Below are 27,607 nucleotides of genomic sequence, written 5' to 3' on the forward strand. Positions count from 1 at the left end.
GAAACTCATTTGCTTGTGCGTCTTCTATTTCATGTTGTATTTCTTAATCGAATGTATTAATCGATAAGCAGCATCGATGTGATATATACTTTTTTATGAAACTCATATCCTCATATTGGTTACGATAGAATTGTTTTTTTCCAGTTCGACAAAGTTTTCATTCATTTTCAAAGGTTTTGTCAAAAAAGGTTTAAAACTCGGTAGGTCAGATTATCCATTTTCTTACAACGTAGGTTTAGAAACAAATATTTTTTTAATAGCAACTATCTGTTCGAATTTAGTCCCAGAGAAAATATAATAATTATGATAACTTTGCTGTTTCTCATCTCCGAAATATCAATTTAGAGTTAGATCAAGTCTATGAATATCAGGAAGTTCAAGAAAATAAAGAGTATAGGACATAAATTTTTTTTTCTACTTTGTCCTATCTAATGTCCAGACATTTTAAACTATGAACATTGCTTGAGGATGTTTGGAGAAAATCTCAAAGTCAAAATGTTAAAATTTCGATTAAACAAAATCCTGCATCCAATCCTATTATCGCGTGAACGCAATATCTTCTATTTACAATAATTACGGAAGATATTCCACGAATGACGCGAAACAATGTGATTCTGAAGTATGAACACCCACTCCTGTCTCAGTCTACAGATTTTTAGGAAATATAATTTCGAACTCATCTCTATTTTAAATATAATATTTTGAAAACTTTTTATGTAAAATATGCACACACTCAGCCCCACCCTATTTATACACGACAACAAGGATTTTTCGTTGAATAGTTTGAATTGTGGAATTACAATAAAATCTTACTTATGCGCTAGTTCAAGGCACCAACAGAAAAAAACCCGTATAAGTAAGTGAAAGAGATGCATTGAAATAATCTGTTTAAAATTCTAAAACGCAACGTAAATTGCAATGAGAAATTGAATAAGAATGTTTCTAGAGATATGTGGATATTTGAAACGGTTTTGTATTTACTGTAACTTTACAAAAGAAAAATAAACAATTGTAACAGACCTAATAGTAATTTATGATATAGATTTAGCCTAAAATTACCTTTTAATAATCTATTATATATAATTCTCTTACGTGGCTCCCAAATTTTGGCTGTATTTATTTTCCGCCGGTGGCAACGTTTGCTTTGTTTTGAAAACACCAAAGCATTCTGCCTTTTAATGATGTGTCTCTGATCTAATATATATAATTCTCTTACGTGGCTCCCAAATTTTGGCTGAAGTACTTTGTACAACTGAATAAGATTCTTTTCACAACAGTTAAATACTTACTTTATTTTCTTCATTCATAGAGAAAACAGTCGGCAAAGAATTCTGTTAGGTTAAAAAACATTTCGCTAAAAAAATAACGAATTCTAAAAGAAATAAAAATAAACAACTTAAAAAATGAAAATGCTGTTGCCAGCCATAGAATGTTTTGAAAGTTAACTTAGCAACATAAATCGAAATGACATAGAAGCGCAACTAGATCAAAATTATGATACCTGAGCGCTTGACGTAACAAATCCTTCAATTCTAAAAGTGTTGTATCGCCAAATGCCCAAATTAACAATTGTGTTCTTAAAGAAATTCTATAAAAAATTCATCCTACTTCTACAACTACTTCTTGAAGAACTTGGCTTATTGATTAAAAATATTGTTTTAATTTTACAGTAGTAACTTTACTTCTACTTTCATTATTGCTATGACCCTCTTTCATTACATTTTACAACTTCATGCTAAATTTGAGGACTTTAAGTTATTTTGTGGTTGAATACTGACATTTAGAAATGTGTACATAAAAAAAATAATATTTAGAGGTTAAGAGTTGCCTTTCCTACAGTGAAAAGTTTTCGGAACTTCAGTATTCAAAAAAGTATACAAAACCTAGACGTTAAGAACGTATCCAATGAGCGAGCAAAGCGAGCATTGGATTGCGAAGCAATCCGAAATAAACTGCGAAAGCAGTTCCGGAGGTTGGTGAGCGCCAGCGAGCAGGGGGCGAAGCCTCCTTGTACAATATAAAATAAGTTTCTAAGAAAATTAGCAAACTTTTATTATACTCTTCGTTTTGTATTCATAAGCTAAGCACAACGTACAGTGCGGGAAAAAAGCGGACCACCCGGAGTAACTTTTGATCTAATGATTGAATCTACGACTCAATCTTAATGGTTTGAGGGGTTGACCTGAAATATGCTAATTAATAACAAACGGTATTTTAAGTCATGAATTCAGACACCAAAATGTACTTTCTCTGAATAAACATACCTTTTATTGGGACGGATTCAGATTTCTGATCCCCAAAATATCGCGGGTAGTCGGAATCTGTGAAATAGTATGGTCAGGAGAGCGACTCAAAGTTTGAGTCCCTTAAGGTTAATTTTACTTTTTGAAAAGTCATATATTTAAAATTTCATTTCTCAGGAACTAATCAACCGATTTAGCTCAAATTTTGAATTTTGCTATGTAAAATTGGATACTTTAAAATGATGTATACATTACAATTTAAAAAAATTGCGACTAGTATTAAAATAATCCATAATGGGTGGCTGACTGAATATAAACAATAACAAGCTTGCTAAAACCGGAAGAAATTTAGAAAACTTCCGATGTATCCCTCCGCGCATGTTACGTTTCGAAGTGGTGTGTGAACAGACTTAATATTCTAGTAAGTTTTGTTATTGTGATTTGTGTTTATATTGACGCATAATTTCGCCATTTATAAAAGTTTTCTGTGATTTATAAATTCTAACAGGCCTTGAGCCTACAACATATTTAAGAAAGTTAATATTGCATAAATAAAGTGTAGCGTTTGCCATGCTGTGAGTGTTATTCTTTATTTGGCAATATTTGTATAAAGTAGATATTTTTGGTAATTATTGCAGCCAAATAATTACTAAAAACAATATGTTAGGTTATCGGAATATATTTGTACTAAAATATGAAATTCAAAAAAATTAGTTTGAAATTTTTATTTTTACTCATATTTAAAAATTTATCAATCCTTGAGTGCTTAAATTAAAGAAATTTTAATGATACATAACTGTTCCTCTAAGATCTAATTAACTGCAAATTTAAAAAAATATATATTGTTTGGAGGAGAGCCGTGTTTGGAAGATTTTACCTTTATCGCAGAAAAAAACAACGGTGCTCATACTTTATTTCATAACCATAAATTGTTAAAAGGCTAAATATAATATTTTCCCCTTATTTAGATCTAAATGAATACTAAAATTAATACAAAAGAGAAAAGTATGAAAAACATATTTGAATAAAAATTCTGTGTCAAAAGGTAAAGGAAACATTTTCAAGAAGTTGACTTTAAGGAACAGATTTTCATTTTAAAAAAAACGTCTGGTAGCCGAAGAAGCCCCAGTTGCAGGGATATCTTAGACCATTATGTTTTTGAATTTTCACTAATAGGGAAAGCAATTAAAATATATTTTAAACACATATATTGACTTTTTAAGCCCATAACCAAGTCTAGAAATGCTTTCCTCTCTTCTCTAGTTGTTAGAAAAAAACACTAAATTTTAAGAGGAAGCTTAAAATTGCTCAAAGTAACAGGTTAAAATTAAATGTTATATAGTTTTTTATGTTACCACTGAAGAAATTGGCATATTTCCAACTTTTGAAAGCGTCTAATTTTCCTTTCTGGCCTTTTTTTACTTCAAAAATTTTAAATTATGTGATTGAGCCTGCGCAAAACCAAACTTAAGACATTCCCTCATTGTATATTGCTTTCAGCACTACACAATACAAAATAACCTCACAAAAATATGAAATTTACTCAATGGTGGTTTCAAAAGTTTTCCAAGTATTCTAACAACTGATTTTTTTTGTACGTATAAAGGATAAGTTATGAGTATATATATGAAGAAAATTCATTAAGTTTATTTACGTAAGGCAAACAAAATTTTGTTTAATCAGATGCTTATCACAAATTCTAAAAAGCGTCCAATTTAATATATTGCACGACTTCAGTAAATAAGCAAAAAAATTGTTTCGGTAGAGGTACATTAAATTTTTTATCACGAATCACTTGAATATTTAGTAATAAGTTTTGAATATAAAGTTTTAATATATAGAATTTTGACAAAAAAAATCGTTAATCATAATTTCCCGTTAAAATATGATCTGAGCAAACTTTTTCTTACCTGTGAATGGTTTTAAAATTCATTACAGTATCATTATATTAATTGAATACTTTACTTATCGAATAACAAAAACTAACAGTAAATTTGAAATAATTTGAAAATAGTAATTTTGAAAATTTGATAATAGTAAATTTGAAAATAGTAAATTTGAAAATGATAGCTTCGCAATAATAGTTTTTTCTTGAAATAAAACTTGAAAAAAACTTTCTTGAATAAAACTTTCTATGAAACTTGAAATATTTTACTTGACCCTCCGTCTGCTCAACCCGCGATTTCCACGGGCAACTCAATTGTAGCAAAATCTGCTCATGCGATTTCTGCGGGCATGTGTTTTTCTTCCTTTATTGATGAGAGCGTGCCGTTTGCACTCACGGAAATGCTCACGGTTTCGGCACCGCTTGGCATTCTTGGCGGAAACTTTGAAGTCAAACCTGCTCTGTCGCCAAATTGCTTTTGCGTAGCGTTTATAAACAAGGGATAGAATTGTTTTCACTATTTTATTAAAATTTTTTTCATTGTTTTTGTGTTTTCATAAGATCATGTAACTCAAATATTAAAACACGAAATTCTATTTGCAATATTTAGTAATAATTTTAATTAAATCTTTCAAATTTAGTTTTAATCTGAACTTCTAAGCTGGAATTTAATTTTAAAATTTTATGACTGTGAAGGGCATTGACCTGATGACGTATTCTGATACATTGATTGTATTGACTTGTTTGGAGTTTTCTCAGAAGTGTTTTTTATTTTCAATTTCTTAGTTAAAAAAAATAATAATTAAATAGATAAATGAAATATCATTTTTACTGATTTGATTTAAATTTTTATAAAATCATTTTATCGCGTTTAAAGTTATAGTTTTTTTTTTAATTAAACTCCAAATTTATAATTGAAATGCGTGCAATGGAAACTAGTGTTATACTTGCGAACAACTTTTTTTCGAGTTTAAGTGTTGTTAATTATGATGAAAGTTGACAATGTAATTTTCTCTATAAATCAACTATAGATATTTTTTAAGATGCAAGCAATCACGGTGGATAAAACAAATCAATTAGGTTAAAAATAGCATAAATGCTAAAGAACAAATAAAAGCAAAAGTTCTCTTAGAGCCCTGAAATATAAATTATATTTTACTTTTATATATACTTAAGTTTAGATTGGTCTAATCAAACTGAAGAAACAGAGAAACTCTTATGTCAAGGAATTGTAACTAATTTTATTATACATGTTTATTTAAGTTTTTAAAACTATTTACAAAAACATCTGAAATATATTTCATATTAACAAAATAGTTTACTGTTGTATTCTAAGGATAAATTATTTTAATTGTATAATTTGCTTTTGTAGATCCATTTCCTAAGATATTCCCCAATTAATTATTATTTGTGTAGAAATATCGATTTTTCTGTGAAGTATTTCTTATTATTTATTTTGAATCTACCATTAATTTTTTTTCTTATACTGTTATATAATATCTTATTTAGTAATGTTATAAGAAATGGCAAAACTTTTAGTCGTATAATTATAAAATAAAACTTGGTTCCTGTACTTCATCACTTTTGAAATTGCATTTGAGTAAAATAATGTTAAAGTAAATTTGATCGGATTAAAATTAAATAAAACTTTTTTTTCTGAATTTTTATAATTTTTGAAACTTTCAAAATATTGATGTAGTGTCATCAAAATCTTCATCTTATTGAAAATGAATAAAATAATAAGGTTAAAGTAAAGTGCTGCGTATGAGAATGAAATAAAAATTTTTTTTTAAACTTTTATTACTTTTGAAACTGCAAACAAATGACTAAAATGATAAGGTTAAATTAAAGCACTTTAAATGTATTAATTGCTTTCTCAGGTCTATTTTTTCAAATCTATCTTAATTTATTATTTGCGTAAAAGTATCGATTCCTTTGTGAAAAATTTCTCATATATATTTCCAATTGAAAATTATCACCTTTTTCTGATTAAATGTTTTATTTGAGAAAAAACGATTTAATAAAATCTCCTCCATCTGATAAAGCAAACAAGTGAGGCAATTTTTTTTAACTGTATAAAGTTCTTCTTTAACTCATTTCTCAAATCTATTATAGTTCATTATTAGCGTAACAATATGTATTTCATTGTGAAGAATTTTTATTATGCATTTGGAATAAAAGAATTAATTTTTTTTTCTAATTACGCATCTGAAATGCTGAATTTAGCGATAAAGGTAATTTTTGCAATGTACTGCACTAAAAATACCTTATATATAAATTTCTTACATTTGAATTGGAAACAGAATGCAATATGCCTTAGTATATAGTGAGCACACAAGCCTTTATATATATAGCATAGTAAAGAATGGTAAACTGTCTTAGCAAGTAAAATAATAAATAAAAAAAATAGATTTTACACTTTCAAGAACAATAATAAAAAAAAGAAGTTGAAAAGTAAAATATTTACAAGAATCTATTTTTAAATGAAATTCTGAGACATAAACATTAAATTAAGTATGAATTTTTCATTCTAAACGAAAATCGCTTATAAAAATACACGAGCGGTGTGAAGATAGAAGTGAATAAGAAAGAAATTTTTAACTAGAATAGAACCATCATTTTCCTACTCAATCAACGTAATAGGGTAGCACGCTGTAGCAAGATGCGACGCATAGATCGGTTGGGTTACCATATTCTTAATTTTGCGGTTTTCAGAGAGCTTATTCTCGACCGCGCCAAGCGGTGCCGAAACCGTGAGCATTTCCGTGAGTGCATCCCGCACATTCCCCGTTTAAGCAGTATTAGACGTTTAATTTACGTTTTGACCAACAGATGTCGTTAGTTGTCCACTGAATTGTCGTATTTGAAGGCGCGTAGTGTTACCGCGCAAACTTCACATTTTAACTTCACATTCGCAAAAAAAATATGCAATTTTTAAAGCGATTTCGGTCCAAAAATTGAGCAGTCAGTGGGTTAATATATGCATTAAAAAGAATTCCGTTTGCTTATTCTTGTGCTCCGCCCTTTCGAACGGCCAAATATTTCCCTTATGATTCGATTAAGATCTATTGTAGTTGTTGGTTCTAGTGCCTCTTGCCAATACCAGGAAGCCTGCTCGGAGAAATCAACCGAATTTAAGGCCGAAAGTCCATTTCTTTTTTTTTTAAGTGGCGCCATCTATGGGCAAGAATATGGCTTGTGCCACACACGTGTCACAGTCCGTTTAAAGGGTGGACCCATTCATTCATCACACTGATCGTAATTTTGACCTGAACCAGAGAACGATCAATCTCCAATTCAGCACCCCCAGAGGTATGATTGATTATGGGAACACTGAGAACTTTGTAACCCGACCGATTTAGCGTGCACCATTCACCAACACTTCACAACCTCTTGGACATGGGCAAAACGTTCTACCAACAAGGTTATCCTGGCCTCTTAAGATTTATTAGTGAACATGTAATTTTTTTCTAATTAATCATTTTTTTTTAAATTACATTTAAATTTAAAAGTAATTGTTATAACAAATTTAGTGGGTTCACGACCGTAATTTAATCATTTCGTATACTAAACGGACGGATACATTAGATACAATTTTTGTATTGTATCTAATATATGCAATATATTTGATACAATACAAGCAATACAATAATAACAATTAAGTAATTAATAATAGTACATTAATGCAATTTGTACATAAAATAATAATTGTAAAATGGTTAATAAGATCGGACACCGATTTAAATAACCTTATCTTATTCATAATCTTATTATTATCTTATTATATATTATCTTATTATCGAATTCAGCCTAAAATTACGCTTTAATAAAACAAAAAAACAATTCTCTAAGTTTCAAATGTTTAATTTAGAAAAAAAATTAAATAAAAAAGACAATAATACAAGTACAAGGGTATACCTTTCAATTAGAGATGCAAAACTTTTTATAGAATATCAATACCTTAATGACATTTATTGATTTTATGCTGACGACAAAAAACGATAAAGAAATCTAGGCGGAAAATCTGGATCTGACCATGTGATTTAATTTTCCGGCCAATAAAAATGCATGGACGATAATAAGAGTCTGTGCTAGACCATTATGTTTTTATGCTGTATGCAGACATTTTTTTTTTTTTTTCAGATTCGTGCATGTTAGTTATGGGTCAATTTTCTGTTCCTTTAATTGGATACAAAATCCAATTCCATACTAACACGAATGTTTGAACAGAATTAACTCTGAACTATTCTGAGTTTATGATTGCTATTCCGCTTACGTAAATAGAAGAGTTGTGCCATTTCAGCGTTCTTTTGCATTCTATACATACGATACTGGAATCGAATGAAATATTCCTTTACTTTCATTTAAACAAGGTAAGTATAGCTTACATTCTTAAAGAATCTCTCGTTTTCTTAAGAAATAAAACAACTATTCCCTTTTCTTAGACAATATTTATATAAATTGAGATGTCAATACTTTAAATATTTTTTGAGGAATTAAATGTCAGAGATAATTTCACTTTTCATAGAAGAAAAAAAAAGAGGAAATCAATGAGTCTGAAATCTGAAGTTTCCGAAGCAACTGTTACTAAATATTCTAACTTTCTAAATGAAATTTAAACTATTACTTAGAATTTGCAATTATTTTGTTAACCGGTTAGTAAATACAAGGCGTTCTGAACTAGACTGATCTTTTTCAAAAATTTGCACCATCAAAATGGCTAAGATTAAAAAAATAATAATTCTCGCAAAAATAACTCAAAATTTTTTTCTCTTAAAACTTCTGGTTTAATTTTTAAAAAAAAATGCCGCTTCTGCTGATGGTGGTGCAGAAAGTTAAAGTTTAACTCAAAGAAAAGTGGATAGACAGTCAATAGATCACTAAAATCAAGCATCACTGACTGCAATTAGTGAGAGGATGGTGGAAAAAATCCATTAGTCTGCGAAGGGACCCAGAATGAGCAGTACTCACTGTAAACTTGCATGTGTATTTGTGCTGCCTTTCTCTAACTCATGCTGTCTGTTCTTCAAAAAAAGATGGGGTTATCAGTCGTCCTTCGTATTGAGCTCTCAAGCCAGCGTATGTATGGTAACCTCCCTGGGTGAGAAATTATGCCATTTCTGTCTAGCGCTCTATATTGTAGAGGTAGCGGGTTCGAATTTCGCTTCAAACGAAGTGATCTTTAAGTATGTCTTCCTTTAAATTGTACGAGCTATTCTTCAACTGACAAAAGCTTTTAAGTTCTTCATTTTGTTGAACACACAAGTGCATATGAATGTGTACGATCAAATAAATAAAAGAAAACTTAATGTAAGGCCAAGGGTGGAGCATTTTTGCTAATTTGGGAAGTTGTTTGCGTTCTTCAGTTTATTTTATTTTATTTTATCGGCTTTGAAAGGCTGATCCAGTTTTTGAGTTTTCGACTTCCAGTGCTCAACTCCTTAACCTTGTAGTTTTGAACCCAATACAGAAAAAAAGTTAACTCCTGGATCATGTGTTGGAAGAAATTTGCCTTCATGGAGGACTTTTTGATGGAACTATCCCGCATTCTCGTTACATAGAGGAGAGGAAAACCACGAAACTCTGCCTTGGTTAGACTGATGGCAAGGGGTCCTCTAATCCATGATCCGTCTTCCACTGAAGATATTTTACGTCAGGATTGTCGGTGCGAGCCTGGTGCAGAATTCGTATTGACGAGCCATCGCTGGGATACGAGCGCTGTTCACCTCATTCGAAGGCGAATGCTCTATACCCTGAGCCACCATGGCTCCGCTTCAGTGTATTTTATGTAACATGACACCATCCAAATTCATTGACGAGACATATATTTTGCATCACACGCCATAATCAAGCTTTCCTGGTCGAGCGCATCACTCGCCAAACGCTCTATAACGTGGAGGTAGCTAGTTCCGATTCCTTCGTAACCCTGCATGTTTCTTCCTGCTATCATTCTGTCTGACGAAAGCTTATAAGCCTTAATAGAGCATTCAAGCCAACAACTGTATAATACGAGGATTTTTAAATGAATCATGTTTTAGGTTTCATCGATTTCGTATCATCATGTTTTATGTTTTGACTTATACGGTATGAAATATCTGACATCCTGCGACAATTGTCTGAAAAGACCACGGTGAAGGTCGGAACATTATGGACCAGGAAGTGTTTTCGTGGCATTTCCTAGGCGCAATCATCATTTGCGGACGGCGCTCTGCACAAAAATATGCATCTCTCCTACCACACTACATTCAGCGTATATATATATATATATATAAGTTCAAAATGAAGAATAAAACAAAGAAAAATTATAGACATATGAAAAAAAGGGGGTGGGAAATAATATAATTTTTATATTATTTTTATATAATTTGATATCTATAATTTTTCTTTGTTTTATTCTTCATTTTGAACTTATCTAATGAGTGCTGTTTACTTGCAGCTTAAGCGCAATAAATGTTACTTATTGTTTTTCTTAATTTTCTTAGTGTTTTCTTGTATTTATTTATTTATATATATATATATATATATATACATATATATATATATATATATATATATATATATATATATATACACTGGTGTGCAAAGCTTAAGCAGCAAGTGCGTTTTTTGTCATAACTCTACAAGAAATCATCCGATTGACATGAAATTTGAATATGATGTACATTATTTTGTACTTAAACGATGGTAAAAGAATAATGGCGCAGAAATGAATATAAAGCTTAAAGTAGGGTATGGAACAAAAAAAGGCTTTATTTGACATATAGTGGCGTTACACATGATTGCCTGAAGAAGCGTAAGTACAACTGGCAGATGTTCCCTAGTATGGGGTATGCCCTCCCCTTACTGTAATTGTTGCTTGGCATCGTCTCTCCATGCTAAGCACCAGATTATCTAGAAGTTCTTGGGGTAAACGTCTCCATTCCTCCTTTAACGCATCTTTCAGCTGATGGGTGTTACCAGGAGGATACTGTCGTGTCACAAGACGTCACCCTAATGCATCCCACACATGCTCTATGGGATTTAGATCTGGAGAGTAAGCTGGCCAATCCATTTGTGTGATATCTTCACTTTCCAGTAGCTCTTGAACATTAGCAGTACGGTGTGGTCGATCATTGTCATCCATAAAAATGAAGTCTGGTCCAATGGCCCCTCGGAACAGACTAACATGGGGTAGGATTACCTCATTGCAATAGCGGTCTCCAGTTACAGAACCTCGGTCGAAGATCTGAAGCTCAGTCCGCCCGTTCAACATAATGCCACCCCAGACGACAACTCCAGGACCACCGTAACAATCTCTTTCCGCGATGTTATTGGGATGAAATCGAGCTCCAACCTCTCTCCAGATCAACTGACGTTGAGAATCGCTTGTAGCACTAAAACGACTCTCATCTGTGAAGAGGACGCGACTCCATTGATGAGGTGTCCAAGTTTCGCGTTCTCTGCCCCACCCTGAAACGGTGCCGCCGATGGCTAACTTTTAAAGGTATGCAGCGTTCAAGACGTCTAGCAAATAAGCCACCTAAGTGGAGGTGTCTGGGCACAGTAAATCTTGATACTTGTCGTCCTGTGGCTGTGCACAGTTGCTGAGATATGGTGGTCGCTGACTGAAAACGGTTTCTTTTCGCCATGAGGACAATGTAACGGTCATCTCTTGGTGTTGTTTTCCTTGGACGGCCACCACCAACCTTCCGAACAACTATACCAGTAGTTTTGAAGGCATTCCAAGCACGAGAAACAACACTTTTGTTGATCCCGAACTCTTCGGCGACACTGGTCACACTACGCCCCTCCTCAAGCTTCCCAATCATTCTTCCTCGAGTAAAGTCGTATAAATGATTTCTTGAAGACGTGTTTCACAAAACAAATCACTTGCACTTGCAGCTAATGTCTTTAACTACGGTGCTCTTCATCCTTTTATCACAGCTTTGACCTGAGCGCGCCGACCCACAAGGTTTACGTACACTTACATCACCTACGACGTTTTATTTCTAAAATTTGCATACAAATAATCTTTCTACTGAATTACGCGCAGCATATTATACTGCAATTTCATGGCTATCTTATACATTGTTGGGGAGCTGTGACCGAAAAACCACTTGTTGCTTAAGTTTTGCACACCAGTGTATATATATATATATATATATATATATATATATATATATATATATATATATATATATATATATATATATATATATATATATATATATATATAAATAGCATAAAAAGCTTCTATTAATCTTTTTATGTTAGTTTCTTCGTTATAAAACAACTCCTAATTTATTACTAATTATTTATTCAACACTCGAACTGCTTTCTCACACTTTTAAAAGCTACATCCTGTTTCTAAATCTATTTTTGGCCCAAGTATGAATAAATTTAAATGAAGACATTTTTCCCTTTAAGTTACGTGGGAATCAATCAACCTAGTTCATAAACCAATAGTAATCCCTGGGATTTCCCTTTTCCCCTCAAATATAACAAAATAGAGGGAAATTCTTTTGCTACTTTCCCTAGGATAAAAACTTAAGCACACAGTTTTGGAGTGCGATTTTGAGCTCCGCCTTTGATGGAAAATGTCTTGAATATACTATGTGAAGGTAATAAAATATTTTTTGCCTTCCAACTGCTATCTGCGTGGCCTAACAACACTCACCATGACTGCTACCCTTTCATATATATATACATATATATATATATATATGTAACATAAAAAGCTTCAATTGATCTTTTTATGTTATCCTAATTAATTATTCTTATCGAAATACTTTCTCACACTTGCCACATCCTGTTCTTAAATCTATTTTTGGCTCAAGTATGCATTTAATTAAAAGCAGGACATAATTCCCTTTGCTCTCTGTGGGAAACGCTCGATCTATTTCTTAAACCAATAGCAATTACTAAGATTTCCCTTTTTCCCTAAATTAAGACATTTTACAGTTCACATCCCCACTCCACAACGGAGGGGGTGTGGACGAAACTCCGGATGGTTCCGACAGATGTTTTATGGAACACGTTATTCAGCAAGAAACATGCGAAAACCATCGGTCCCGCATTAAATACTTCAGAGAATGATGTAATTAGGTTCCAGTCATACATACCTTTGTAACTCTACGCATTATGGAAAATCATTTAATGCTTCCTAATATGGAAGTGAAACAGGGACAAGATTCTAAAAATAACTCCTCCTTTGAAATATAAATCTAATTATGATTCAATGGTATGTTTTCAGCCTTGAAGTCCCAAAATAGAATTTCTACACCTATTCTTTACCAAAGACATATGAAAACGAAAGAGTTTTAATGGTTTTATTAATACAAAAGTATTTATAATACTTGTATTATGTATATATATATATATATATATATATATATATATATATATATATATATATATATATATATATATATATATATATATATATATATATATATATATATATATATATATATATATATATATATATATATATATATATATATATATATATTGGTGTAATTTACACATATGAATCATTCACATTGATTACTATTACAAGAAACGAGAGCAAAGCATGCGAACCATTAAATAAAAGCTTAAAATGAACAATAAATTTTCTAAATTTAAAAAATTTTTTTGCAAGCATGACAAATCATATTTTTAGCGAAAGTTAGTCTTTAATACTAAACTTTTCGTTTAAGAAACAGTAGGGTAAACTAACCAGTGAAGGAACACTTAAGCTTCGCTTGCCTTTTAAAAAATCATATTAATTTCAAAATTCGTAATTTCAGTTAAATGACAGTGTCAACATATTTGTTACTAATTGCAAACTATGCAAAAAAAATTGTAGAAAACTTACATAATACTGTTTTAAAGTTTTGGAGGTTCAAATAACAAGTAGTAAGAAGACCCAGTGAAGGAACAGCTCTTACCAGTGAAGGAACACAAAATTGCCCAGTAAAGGAACACTTAATTTTGGTTATTTTTTAGTGCTCTCGATGAATTTTTTAGCCATACAAATATATAAAAACAAGACTATTTGTGAAATTATAACATACAAGTACTTGTAAAATGCTAACTTTTTTCTGTAATCATGAACTAGAAATTAAAGTGATGTTAAATACAAAATAAATAAAAAAAATCATTCTTTCTTATAATTTGACCGTCAAATCTAAATCATTGTGTCATCCGATGCTGTTTATTATCATTATTATTTTATCACCTTTTTGTTTACTCTTTTTCCTCTTATTTCATGAAGCTTTTTTTCTTTTTTAAGTATTTTTTCTTTCTTTTTCTTTTCCATGTTCTCTTGTTTTAACTTTTTTTAGATCTTTCAGCCTCTTCAAATTTTTGCCATTTCTCTGAAGTTAGTGCAAAAGGTAATTTATTCGTTTTTCTTCTTATTTGACCTTTCTTTTTATCATCAATATTTGGCCAATGTAAATGGTTCTTCCAAACTTCTTCTGATTTTTCAGCAACATTTCTAGAATGCCTTTCTCGAAAATAGACGGGGGAAAGGTGTCATGAAGTTTGAGGCAAATCCATCTCTTGTTGACTTATAACTAGAGGATCTTTAGAAGTACTGATTTTACTTATAGAATCATTTCTTTTTTCTACTAAGAGAGGATCAGCATGAGGACTCATTTCAAATTCAATATCTAAGATGCATTCATTATCAATACTAGCTTCAGTTCCTAAGTTTGACTTAACCAAGTGGTCTTCTTTTAATACGCACTTCTTCCATATTGAAAAAAGTACAGGCTCTTGGATATTTTCGATATTAGACTCTTCAGTCAATGCTGCGTTAAAAATTTTGCAACATATCTTGAAGGATTTTCCTCTCAAGCTTCTGAAGTAATTGAGTATCGCTTCTGTTTAACTCTGTTTTTTGTTGAGGAGCTTAATTCTAAATCCTAACATTGTAAAGTAGTTTTAAAAAATTATATAATCACGTTGCTATCCTATAATGATAGCTTATTAGGAGTTCTTGGTGCAAAAGCCAGCGAAAAAATGTTCTATTCAAATTTTTATGATTATATTTAATTAGTTTTCGACTTGTAAACATAGTTTATTAAGTTTGATGTAACTACACCTAACATTTGATGTAACTACACACCCCATTAATAAATATAAATTATAATTTTTTCATAAATTGAGCTATTAAATTAACATTTTGAACTGAAATTATTTCAGGAATTATTCATACAATTTTTAACAAAATTTCGGTTGTCCTCTATATAGCAGAATTACTTATCCTAGAGTCATGTAAAATCATATTTCACACATTACTGTTCATTCACTGGAAGTATTCCCAGTGAAGGAACATGCCTGTTTCTTTATAGTTAGAAGTTGCTTTTCGTCTTTTAAACAGAATTTTGATGTATAATATGACTAAAAGTACAAGAAAATTAAAAAATTTCTTTTATTTTCATTAACTGGGAGAAAAACCCAGTAAAGGAACACTTGTTCTTTCTCTGGTTTTTCATTGTTTGGTGATCCAGTGAATAAACACCCCCTTATCTCAGTACTTGATTATGCTATGGTGCTTTAAAAAAAATAAAACGTAACTTCAATAACTATATTTTGAATTCTCTTTTTCACAGTGAGAAAAATAAGACTACTACATGCAATTAATTCCACTTCAAGCATATAAATACAAACACTCACCTTACAATTTTTTCAACGAAACAAAGTGTTGCAGACATAATAACAGATTCAAAAAATTTTCCAGAGAAGTCTATTTGACCAGGTAATCCAAAATATTGCTAGATGACTTCCCATTGTTTGGCAGTAAGCTATTGTTACCAATCAATCTAAAAAAAAAAACTTTCAAATTCCTATTTTTAATCAATATATATGAAATGTTCCTTCACTGCGTAGTGTTCCTTCACTGGTTGGTTTACCCTACCACTGATTTGAAGTTTTAAAACGCTTTTAGCTAATTTCTCATATTTACTTAGTGTCAAGAAATAATAATTTGGACTCATATCAAACAAAATTTTAGTTCTGATTAAAGCATGACAGTAAAATTTTGAAACAGTACAACAGAAAACAAGACAATCTTACAATGAAATTTTCAAAAAGCAAAAATGCTACCTTGTTTTTACAAGTATTTATATATCTTCAAATTTTCAAAGTAATAAACTTTGTTGTCACAACTGCTATGGGCAACAATTAGCCTATTGATATTTCGTCCCATTCCTAGCGCCAATAGAGAGTGACTCCAAATTTTATGAAAGTCCAAAGAGGAATTTTATATAAAATCGCCAAAGTTTATCAGATTCAGCATAAACATTTGTCTCCAAGGTGGACCAAGCAAAAAAAAATTCATCGAATTCTAGTCTGGTGAATAGGGTAACCATTTTTGTTCCAGAATAGAATCAAGAAAATGTCCCTTCCACCATTTTTAGGAGTGCTGAATCCTAGTGTGCTGCAGCAAAATCCTGTTGTAAGGATCCTTTTCAGTTTTCAAAGAACATTTGAGACATAGAAAATGTAACATTCCAAAATAATTTTACAATGTGTTGAGATAAAAATATTTCGTTTTCAACTTCGTCCAAGTTCTTTCTTGACCGTAATGCGCAAGAATGATGTAAGAATCGTTCACCTTTATTATCACGTGCAGTTCAAAGCTGTTTCGTCTATTATTACATAAAATAATAAAAGAATTACAAATCTATATATACATTTCTCTTACACGGTGACAAAAAAAAGCCTCATTACAACTCCCCGAATGGCAACGCTGGAAAATCGACCAATGATTGCCGCTAAAAATGTCACATGCCAAATCTAGTTGAGGTGGCTCAACATATAGCGCCTTTAAAAACAGAAACTGAAATAACCAGAGAGTAAAATATTATGTGCTTATGCGCATCGTATTTTTTGTTAAATAATTTATTTATTATATATCAGTTTATAGATGGTAACGAGAAGAGTTTTGTGGTTGCTATGGTGACTAAATAGAATGTAAATTGTTTTTTTTGAGTGAGTGTGAGATATGTTTTTTGGAACTGCGATGCTGTAATTTTATTGTTAAGTTAATAAGTCTTCCTTTTATATTAAACGTGGTAGTAGTTCCCTTAATTATTTGATTTGAAGTCCTTTGGGTTTTATTTGAGGTCAGTTTATTTTATATTTTTTGACAAGAGAGAGCATTCTCACCAAATGAGATTTCTTCCGAAATTCAATGCTTTGTTTATGCAGGTTTTTCCATTGCAATTCACTTATTTCAATTTTTAATAGACTTAATTATAGCCAAATTTCTGACCTTTTTGAAGAGATATCAGTTTCAGAAATTTTATCTTAAGATTTTATACTATAGCAAATTTCTAATAGGCTTAACGAATTTCATGTCATTTATTTGAATTCAAATTTATTTTAATGACTTAGTATTTACTAAAAAGATGTAATTTTTTTTTTTTAAAAAAATGTTGTTATATGGATTTGAATGATTGTTTCGAATTCTTAGAATTTTGTGCATTTGCAATGTACCTAAGTTAGTAGCGAGCGAAGCAAACCATATAAGATTGCGTAGCAATTTTCGGGGGTTGGCGAGCGTTAGCGAGCAGGGGGCACAGCCCACTAGTATTTACTAAAATTTAATTTTTTGCATGGAATTATCTTTGGATAAACGAATTTCATAATTTTGTGCAGAAAGTTCCACTTGAAAAAAGTTCTCGAGATATGACGAAAAATGCAGAAAGTAAAATTAACATTAAAGGGTCCAAACATTAGAATTTTTCTCCAGACCACTAAGGTATATCTAATCCTTAAAATTCCACCAATCTCAGCGAATGAATGTACAAAGTGGCAGTTTTTAAGTATTTTCCGATTGGAAGAAGCTTCCAAGTGACAAGAAAGCAGTTGGCAACAACATTAGAAAATATATATTTTGGAGCCTTAGTAGAAGTCAAGAATGCAAACGTAATGACGAGAATAATTTTAAATATAAGAAAATGAGTGTTAAAGATTACAGATCTTGCAAATGAGTGGTTTGCGGGAATGTGCATGAGGGAATTTATTTCTACAAACATTCTGTTTTTTTCCCCCTCTATGTATACAGTCCCTGGCCCAATTATTAGACGTACTATATGATTCTATGTTAAGTCTTAATTATCGGGTTATAATATTGTGAATTAATTATTTATCAATCAAGCTCAAATAAATTCAATAATAATTCTTAATTAAAGGTAAAGGTAAAATTACCTTACCTGCAATTTCTGTTGTTCTTCAATTTTCCCGGTGAGAAGATGGAAAGCTTTTCTTTCGCTTTAAAAAGGATCGCTACTCTTGCAAAAATAAAAAGATGTCAATAATAAAAAGTAACAAGGTCCGCCATTAAAGGAATTAACTATTTCTTTTTAAAACATTTAATATTTAACACAAAACGTAACAACAAATATAATTGAAAACGAAGCATTAAGCTTTTTTGAAATGAGCATAACATATCAACCTCTTCTCTCTGAGGCGATCATTCCCCTTCTGTTTACAAAACTTCCGCCACGTCACAGTTACAGTTAAAATTTTAAAGTTAGATTATTCGTCGCAGTTTCTCGACAAATATACAGCATTGTTGTTTTTATGCAGCTGAAACCAATTTACACTTGCTTATTCTCGCTACATTATTTTGAATTAAAAATATTCATTTTCTGAAAGTATTTCGTAGTTAAGTCAATTTTAAAAGCAAATGTTTATATATTTTTTAACTGATAGATTTGTTAATATTACAATTCTTTACTTTCTGAAATTTCACATTGCATTCATACTATTAATTTAAAAATTTAGTGTAACGAAGTTTTGGGTGATAATTTTGATAAAATTGAGATTTCTTGGGGAAAGATACTTATTTTATTCCAACAGGACTTTAATTTAAGTTGTTTAATCTTTAAAGTTCAACCGATGTCAGCAAATGAATAAACTAAGTGACAGTTTTTAAGTATTTTCTAAATGGCAGAAGTTTTTAAGTGTCTTAGACAACAAAACTGTTGACAACAACATCAGAAAGCATAAGCCAAGAATGGAAACACGAATAGTTTAAAATACAAAAAAATGAATGTTAAGGATTACAGATCTAGCCAATGAGTGGCTCACGCTGGAAAGTACATGAGTGAATTTATTTCTACAAACATTCTGTTTTTTTCCTTTAAATATATATATATATATATATATATATATATATATATATATATATATATATATATATATATATATATATATATATATATATATATATCAGAAAGCACTCATTTTGCGGATATAATCGTGTGGGCTGATGAAAAGATTATATCACATTTTTTTCCGGTTTTTTTAAAAAAATTTCATCCTTTTTTTTTTTTTTTTTTCAAATCAGTTGTTTGTTATTTTTTTCAATTATTATTCTCCTCCCCTTTTCCATATGTCTATAATTTTCCTTTGTTTTATCTTCATTTTGAATATATATATATATATATATATATATATATATATATATATATATATATATATATATATATATATATATATATATATATATATATATATATATATATATATATATATATATATATATATATATATATATATATATATATATATATATATATATATATATATATATATATATAAGAAGAGAGTAAAATGATAACAAATAGCCAATCACAGAAGACTTGCGGCTAGTAACGCACGAAACAGCTAATTAAAATTGACAACGCATATGCGTGAAAGTGAAAAAGTAATAGTTTTTAATAATGCTGCTTGCTAAAATGTTACGACTAAACTTACTAGCTAAAGCTGAGTGGCTATTCTTATTTTCTTTTGAGTGTGTCTAATGGTGGTGCCACAGTTTTCCATTGTTGTTCGTGCATTTCTATTGGCCTAAAAATCACGAAGTAGGATCCAGTTTTTAATCATTCATTTCAATATTGCTTTGGTTGTCATCAGCATAAAAATAACAAAAGTCGTAAAGGTATTGTTTTCGTTTAAATATTTTTGTATCCCTAATTTAAAGTTATTTTCCAGTACTGCTATTATTAGCGAAAATATTAAATTATGGTTGTGAACTCAGATATAGGAAAAATATACTTGAGGGTGCCCCTTGGCGAAATTAGCGACTTATGTTTGGCACCATTCTTGTTTGCGTGGAATGCCGTGGTAGCAGGAATGGCAGACAAAGCATAATGATATTTCAATGAAACATTGGAAAATTTCAACAAAATTTTATAAAATTGCAGTGAACACAATATAAGCAAAATTAATAAACCCAATAAAATGCATTTTGAATCGAAACAAAAATTTAATGGAGTAAGCACAGAAAGAAAAAGAAAGATAGCAGTTAGATACTGTCTAAATTTATCATGAATAGAATCTCTGTACCTCCATCGCCACATAAATTCGGCGAAATATGAATCGAAAATGGCGTCTGTGGTACCGGACTGGAGATGACATTTTTTTTCTTAAGTCCCTTTTAATAACTGCTCACATACCTTCAATCTTATTGTTATGGGTCCCGGTTTTTGGATCCTTAAATGTCTCAGAGTGATTTACTGATAAGTGTACGAATCCGCTTTCCGAAAGACAGTCGTATGACTTCCAGCAAGCGGACATTATCGTTGTTCCGGGTAAGATATTTTGTTGAATTATACTCAACTAAGTTTTTTTTTTACGATCAGGAACAACTTCAAAAAAGCACCTTCTACTCCCTCTTTCAACACCACCAAACACCCAATTTCCTTGCCCCCTTTTACCCTTATTGTATTTTCGTTTCCCAAATTTACTTTCGTCTATTTCTACAATCAAGCCAGGTCCCCCAATCATTTCACGCTTTTGTGTACTACATATATCCACACAGACATCCCTACAAAAATTCTTCCATTCGGTTATACTTTTGTCATTGTTAATAATGAGTTCCGTTTTAATCATTTCGCTATTTAGCTTCATACACCCACATCCACGTAAAAATTAAAATATCAATCATACTCAAATGACTCTCCTCAAACCACGATCCCTTTCTAATAGATCGTTTTATGTGGTGAGCATTTGAACGTTTCACACGACAAACCCATTCAAAGCCGCCTGATCGATCTTTACGTTCAACCAGATTCATATCTTTCCCACAAACAGGACATTTACATCTATTACTAATTAAACCTTCATTCATGCACTAGTCAATCACTGCTTTTTCCATTGGAAATCGTACAGAAACTTAAGATTTATCTTATTTAATGTACTCATTTTGAATACCAAAAGCAAAAATAACCTTACCAGCCGGTATCCGAGGTAGAACTAACGGATCTCTGAAATTACATATACCGTTGAACATTTAAAAACAATGCTAAATTCTAAACCAATTGGAATCACGATTAAAATCTAAACCAATCAGAATCTCGATTGGTTTTCAATATCGCCCAGCTTGGCGATCAACCGCGATCACAACTTGGCAAGAATCAAAAGGCACCCTCAATATATATTCCGCGCATTGATATCAGCTTTTAATAGCTTTATTGCATCATGAATGGAGGCATTACGAAAAGGTACGCAGATAAGGGACTCCTGGATCAAGTATTAGGAGATATTTGCCTTCGTGGTGGACGGAACTAATTCTCATTAGCGTCACATGGAGAGGAAAACCACCCACGGTTAGCCTGACTGGAAGAGGACTCTAACCCGTGATCCGTCTACCACTGATGATATTTTATGGCAGTACTGTGGAAGGTGCGAGACGAACAGCCATCGTTGGGATTCGAACCCAGTTACCTCACTGGAAGGCGGAGTCTCTATCCCCTGAGCCACCACGGCTCTTATAAGTAACATATAATACATGGGTCGTAACGAACTAATGGAGAAAAACAAATAGCCTCATTTTTTAAAAAAACCATAAAAATTCATTTAAGCATTTCTACATTTATGTGACCTTAGAAAAAATTATACCTATGTCTTCATAGTTTATAAAAGAGATACGTTAAATTATGATTGAAAAGATAAATAAAAGACAATTGTTTTATATGAACAGAAATTACCTATTTTTAGATACCTTATGATTCATTTATTTATAAAATGAAGTATATTTTATTATAAATGCAATATATTTTATTTAAAGGGAATTAAAAAAATATTACTTTCATAAAATTTTACAGCTCCACAATTTACATGAAGGGAAAGAAAATTCTTACTTCTAATAAAATATAACATCTAGGAAAAAAATAAATTTTTTAAAAAATATTACGCTTGATGTAGTGTCAATTTTTTTCGTGCTTACTTGGCCAATAAATTCTTTAATTCGATATTAATTATCTGATGAAGATATGACAGCCACTCAGCATTACATGGATATTTTTAAAAAGTCAAAATTCTGTAAAATGGTAATATTGGCGATGACTTACCCATTTTCAATGCTTCAAATAAGATTCAAATGTTCGAAATATTTTAGAAGATATATTCCTCAAGTCACAACAAAGCGAAATTTATTGTTTTAAGCATCTTTGTTTTTTCCCCTACATATATAATATGTTTTGAAAAATTTGAACATACAAAAGGAGCCTAAAAGTACAATATTTCTATAAATTATATGGTGCGTCTGTGATTCTTTAATTTAAAACATTTTGTTTTTAAACTCTATCCGAAATGTTTGATTACAAATGTCTAGATCAAAGCCCCGTAGATATATCAGGCAATGAAATGGCAGATAGTCTTGCCAAGGCAGGTGCAGCTGAGGCCACTGCGCCTCCAGTGTCTCTTACATCCTCAGAGCTCTTCTCCATTGCTAAAGCCAAAAATCAATCAGCATGGCTCACTCCACCCAGTCACAATTGGTACCAGGGTACCAGACCGGGTAGCTGTTTGACAGCTGACAAAGACCGTCAGTCTCAAACCGCCATCACACGTCTCCGCTGTGGATTCCTGAAATCACTGAGGTACTCTGGAGGAGAAAAGTGCTTTGCCCTCTGTACCAAGTGCTCTTCGGCCCAGGCATCCCCTGAACATCTACTGGACTGCCTCGGTCTTTTAAAACAAGACCTAATTGAAAGACCCTTACTTGTTTTAGACTTTTTGAAGGTGAACAATCTCATGGACCTTGTCTAGCTAGTCTAGAAATGGGGATTTGAAAGAAGAAGATCAAAGCCTAAATTCCATGTCCACTAAGCTTGATTATTACGTCCTGTACGCAAAATCAAAAATGAGCTCCATAATAACTTTTGATCGAGTGATTAGTTTCATGCATTAAGATGCAATTTTAATGGTTCGAGAAGTTAAACGTAAATTTGTTACTTAATGTGAGATGTTAGTCTAATTCTGAAATGCTATATAAGTATGTACCTTTCTCTGAATTAAATATAGTTTTTCGATGGATTCGAATTCTTGTCTTTCAAATTTTTGGAGAGGAGTAACCTCAATCGGGAAAAACATAGCTCCCGTAGTTAAAGCATGCGAGAGATTGAAAGTTTGGTCCCCTTTACAGTAATTTCATTTTTCACGCAGAGCTGTACCATTTCTCAAGAACAATTTACCCATTTAAAATTTACCATTAAAAATTTATAAGTTAAGAATTATCTAAAAATGTGTATACTTTATAATTCAAAAAGTAGCCAACAGGACTGTATTGTGATCAGAGACCTGACCTCGTGTCAGAAAGGTTCCGGGTTCGAATCCCGATTCGGGCAAGGATGTAATTGCTCTGTTATTCTTATGTTATTGGGGTGACGTTGATCCACCTATATAAGATGCCCACAAAAAAAGAGATCAACAATGCCATTCGTTAAGTAGCACGATGTCATATACTGCCAAATGCGGTGAGCATTGGAAAAAAAAAAGAAATAAATCAAAAAGTTTTGACCATTATTAAAATAATTCATATAAAATAATAAATAAATATTGTACGTGGAATTACTTAATTGATTTTATTGATAAATGAGCGTAATGATTGGGTGAAAAAATTATTTCATTATCTTAGAATAGTTTCAGAGATGTGGTGAAATTGCAAAAGAGGCCATTACTTGTTACGACTGTTCAAGCCAATATTTTCCTGATTGCTGCTACCTCCTTCCCATGTTTGTAAGGTCAGGAATTCGAATCCATCTAAAAGAAAGACTTGTTTTGAAAGGTTACTCTTGTGTCGGATTTAGGAACTGAAAAATATTGTCTGTTCAAAATGTCGGTATATTTCAGTTTGGTCGCCTGAATTTATAAGATAGCATTTTAGTATATGAAAATCCAATCATTAGATAAAGATGCTCCGTTTGTCATTTTGCCAGCTCTAAATCTTCACTTTTATATACTAAAATTTAATTCTGAAATTGATCTGAGAACAATAATCATCTATGTGCTCTTCATAGTTTTTACGAATCTATATTTTGAAACAAATATTACTGCCGCCATCACCGCAGTTTCAGGAAATTTTCGCCAATCTCAATGTCATTACTCAAAAATATCAATGAAAAACTTTCAGCAACTAATGCAAGCATATTAAGCACGATATCGTATTTTTTGCATTTTTTAATTTTAGTTAGATTCTAAGTGCATTAATTAATAATTTATCACTTTTAATATAAATCTTTAAATATATTTGAACTTGTAATTTATCTATATACTTGTATAATTATATTTGCATTATAATTATAACCACACTTTTTTGTAAAAGTACACTTATACATCAAACTGCTCCATAGAAATTTTTTTAGACTATTACTTTACAGGTTTTAGGAATTTCTATTCAAAGCCTGACTACGGCAGGGCCATACGGGGCAGTTGCCCCCGGCCCCCGCACCAAAGGAGCCCCCCAAATCGAATAGAAAGTTCATTTTGCGTTTCTTTCTTTAATGAAGTTTTTTTAAACAAAATATCAGTAGAGAGTAAAATCCGTCAGTTTCATGTTAGCTTCTTCATTAATCTAATCTATATTTCGCAAATCCATAGCTTTCTAGGGCAGAATCAGCTAAAATTTCGCAATTACGATGGACAAATTGGGCCAGTCAAAGTCCTGTATTTTTACATGGCTCAAAATGCAGCTTACAAAAATACAGGCTTCTGGCTGGCTTAATTGAGCCATAGTAATTGCAAAAATTTAACTGAATTCCGCCTAAATATCAGCAAGGATATAAATTTTTCACAGCTAGATGACAAAGTCAACAATCAGAAAACTCCTTTCGGCATGATGGACATAGAATTGACAGAAAATTAATAAAATGGACAGAATGATACTTCATCTGACCATTGGAGGTGTGGGGGGAATTCATATCTATTTTAGGTTCTAGTCAATTTTCTTGCTATCTATAATGAGGTGAAAAATTTAAATACTTCCATGAAGTTCGGTTCTTCATTACTGAAGTAGTAAAGAAGAGTTTGCCCCAGGTCCCAATTAGGCTAAGTCGGGCCCTGTTTCTACTACAAAATACTCGCTGAACAACTCTAAAGTGTGGTTATTATGCTGACCGAAAGACCTTCTATTTTAGAAAACTAGGGAACATTTTTCTTATAATCTTATTATAAAAGGATTTCTCTTTAAATAAAAATGTTATTTGGCATTCGTATTATTTTAGGAAGAAAATGAAGTGTTTTGGATTTCTTGTGATGATGGTTTGTCTTTTCGCTGCTCTGAATGCAGACAGTTGCAATGAACGCGCAGAAAAAGCAAAAAATATGCGTAAGATAATGTTTTTTGTTATATATGTACATTACTAAATATGGGTTTTCTCATAAAAGTTACTAATCAAATATGTTCCATTTTTACAGAATTGTAAAAGAAAAAAGTTTATTTCCTGCATTTTGATTTGAAATTTTTTTTTGTTTAAATTTTTTGAAATAAACTTTAGATGAAAATTTTGAAGTACTTTAACAAATCTTCATATGTTGTTGTTGTTGTCGTAGGCAATAAAGGCAAGAGGTGCGATTGTTCTTGTTTTCCAGTGGCGCCATCTATGAACAAGAATTCTACTTCTGCCACATCCACACGTCACACCCGTTTATAGGACGGACCTTTCCTTACATCCATTTATTCATCCACAGAACTAAACCAGTAATATTTGCGCTCAACTAAATTTTAAATTGAAAAAAAAAATTGTTGATCATTCCTTGAAAGAAAACTTCTCAAAATATTTTTCTGATTAAGGTTCTTCAACATTGTTTTAATGTTTTATTTGATTGATTTGTTGTTAATGTTCCATTAAAAGCTACACTAGCGGGCTATTGGTGACGATCAGAGGAATTATTTTTGGAAATTACATTTAACCTACTGCACTATTCGCGAATAAATTGTTTAATGTATATATATATACATACCTGCCAACATTCACTCTTTTCGAGAATGTATTTTCCAAGTGGTATAAAAACAATTACCGAAGAACTATCTTCCTCAAAAACATATTTTCATTTTTATCAGGTTGAAATTCGCTATCGAAAGGACTAATATGCTTTTTATATATATATATTGTAATTATTTATATGTAGTGGTGGTCAAACTGATTTAAAATTATTATTATAATTCAAAAAGTTTAGTGAAATAACATGAATTTCGCTAGCACTTTAAATACGAAAATAAAATCTTCCGGGAAAACCGGAAAAAATGGCTGCGTGCGTGTGTGTGTGTGTGTTTTCCTTTATTAAGATCTTGTCGTAACTTTTTTTTTCAGGCGGAAAAGGTATTCAAGACGTTCCTGTTTCTAATTGTAACGCAGATGGTACATACGCTCCACAGCAATATGGCAGTATGGGACGTTGTTACTGCGTTGATTCGGACGGAAACAAAGTGGACCAAAAGTGCCCATGTAAATAAAACGCCTGTTTTATCCCTACGTTCAGAAAAGTTATTTAATTTTTGTTCAAAATAAATAAAGACGTACATTTCTGCCTTAACATTTGGTCACTTTTCTTGTCTTTTCAAATAAATACAATTTTTATCAATGAAAATACCATATTTACAAAACTGACGTCGCTGCTTTGAATAAAATATTGTAATTGAAATTTATGCCAATCATTACATAGGGTGAGTCTGAACAAGACGATAAAACTTTACTGGGTGATAAAAGATGATATTCATCATAGGATATATGATTATAACACAAACAGAGAGAGTTTACCTTTAAGGTAAAGGTATATAAGGTATTTTGATTATAGGAACAAAATAAATTTACTTATCAAAAAGTAAAATAGCGTCTTCATCAGAAATACCACTTCTAATCCTTTAACTTTTCTTTATTCAAAAAAATATGAAAGACATAATAGCAAATAAAAATTAAATATTCAACAAAATATAAAGTCGAAGCGAGAGCATAATGCTTTTAGACAGAAAAGCTGTTCCATCATTTCGTCTTAGCAACCAGAGATACAAATCGTTTTCTTTTTAAAATAAAACGATACAAATTTCAACTTATAGCTCGCACACAATTAAATAATAAATAACTCACTCATCGAATCATGTTTGAGGGAAAACAAACAAGTATCGCTTAAATATCTGCCACTCAAGTTCGATTTAACGCGGAGCAAGCATTTAACTGAAACATAAGTGTATTCAACTCAAGTTGATTAAAAAAAT

The 27,607-nt window shown here is 31.3% G+C and overlaps 1 protein-coding gene across 3 annotated transcripts; it reads left to right on the forward strand.

The window, feature by feature from the left end:
- Positions 1–26,928, forward strand: LOC107437946 (testican-1-like). Of its 3 annotated transcripts, none has more exons than XR_011638048.1 (4): positions 1–15; positions 8,272–8,501; positions 25,617–25,720; positions 26,706–26,928. XR_011638048.1 is itself a non-coding variant. In XM_087152199.1 (3 exons), the coding sequence occupies exons 2-3, from the start codon at positions 25,624–25,626 to the stop codon at positions 26,846–26,848; spliced, it is 240 nt and encodes a 79-aa protein (XP_087008325.1). In that variant the 5' UTR covers positions 8,277–8,501; positions 25,617–25,623; the 3' UTR covers positions 26,849–26,928. The 3 variants fall into 3 exon arrangements, 1 of the variants encoding a protein (XP_087008325.1); XR_011638049.1 differs by lacking the exon at positions 1–15 and adding an exon at positions 186–200; XM_087152199.1 differs by lacking the exon at positions 1–15 and having other exon boundaries at positions 8,277–8,501.
- The last annotated feature ends 679 nt before the right edge of the window (positions 26,929–27,607 follow it).

The sequence above is a fragment of the Parasteatoda tepidariorum genome, chromosome 9 (genome assembly GCF_982258835.1).
Source record: "Parasteatoda tepidariorum strain Cologne lab strain chromosome 9, Ptep-v5.0, whole genome shotgun sequence".
NCBI lineage: Eukaryota > Metazoa > Arthropoda > Arachnida > Araneae > Theridiidae > Parasteatoda > Parasteatoda tepidariorum.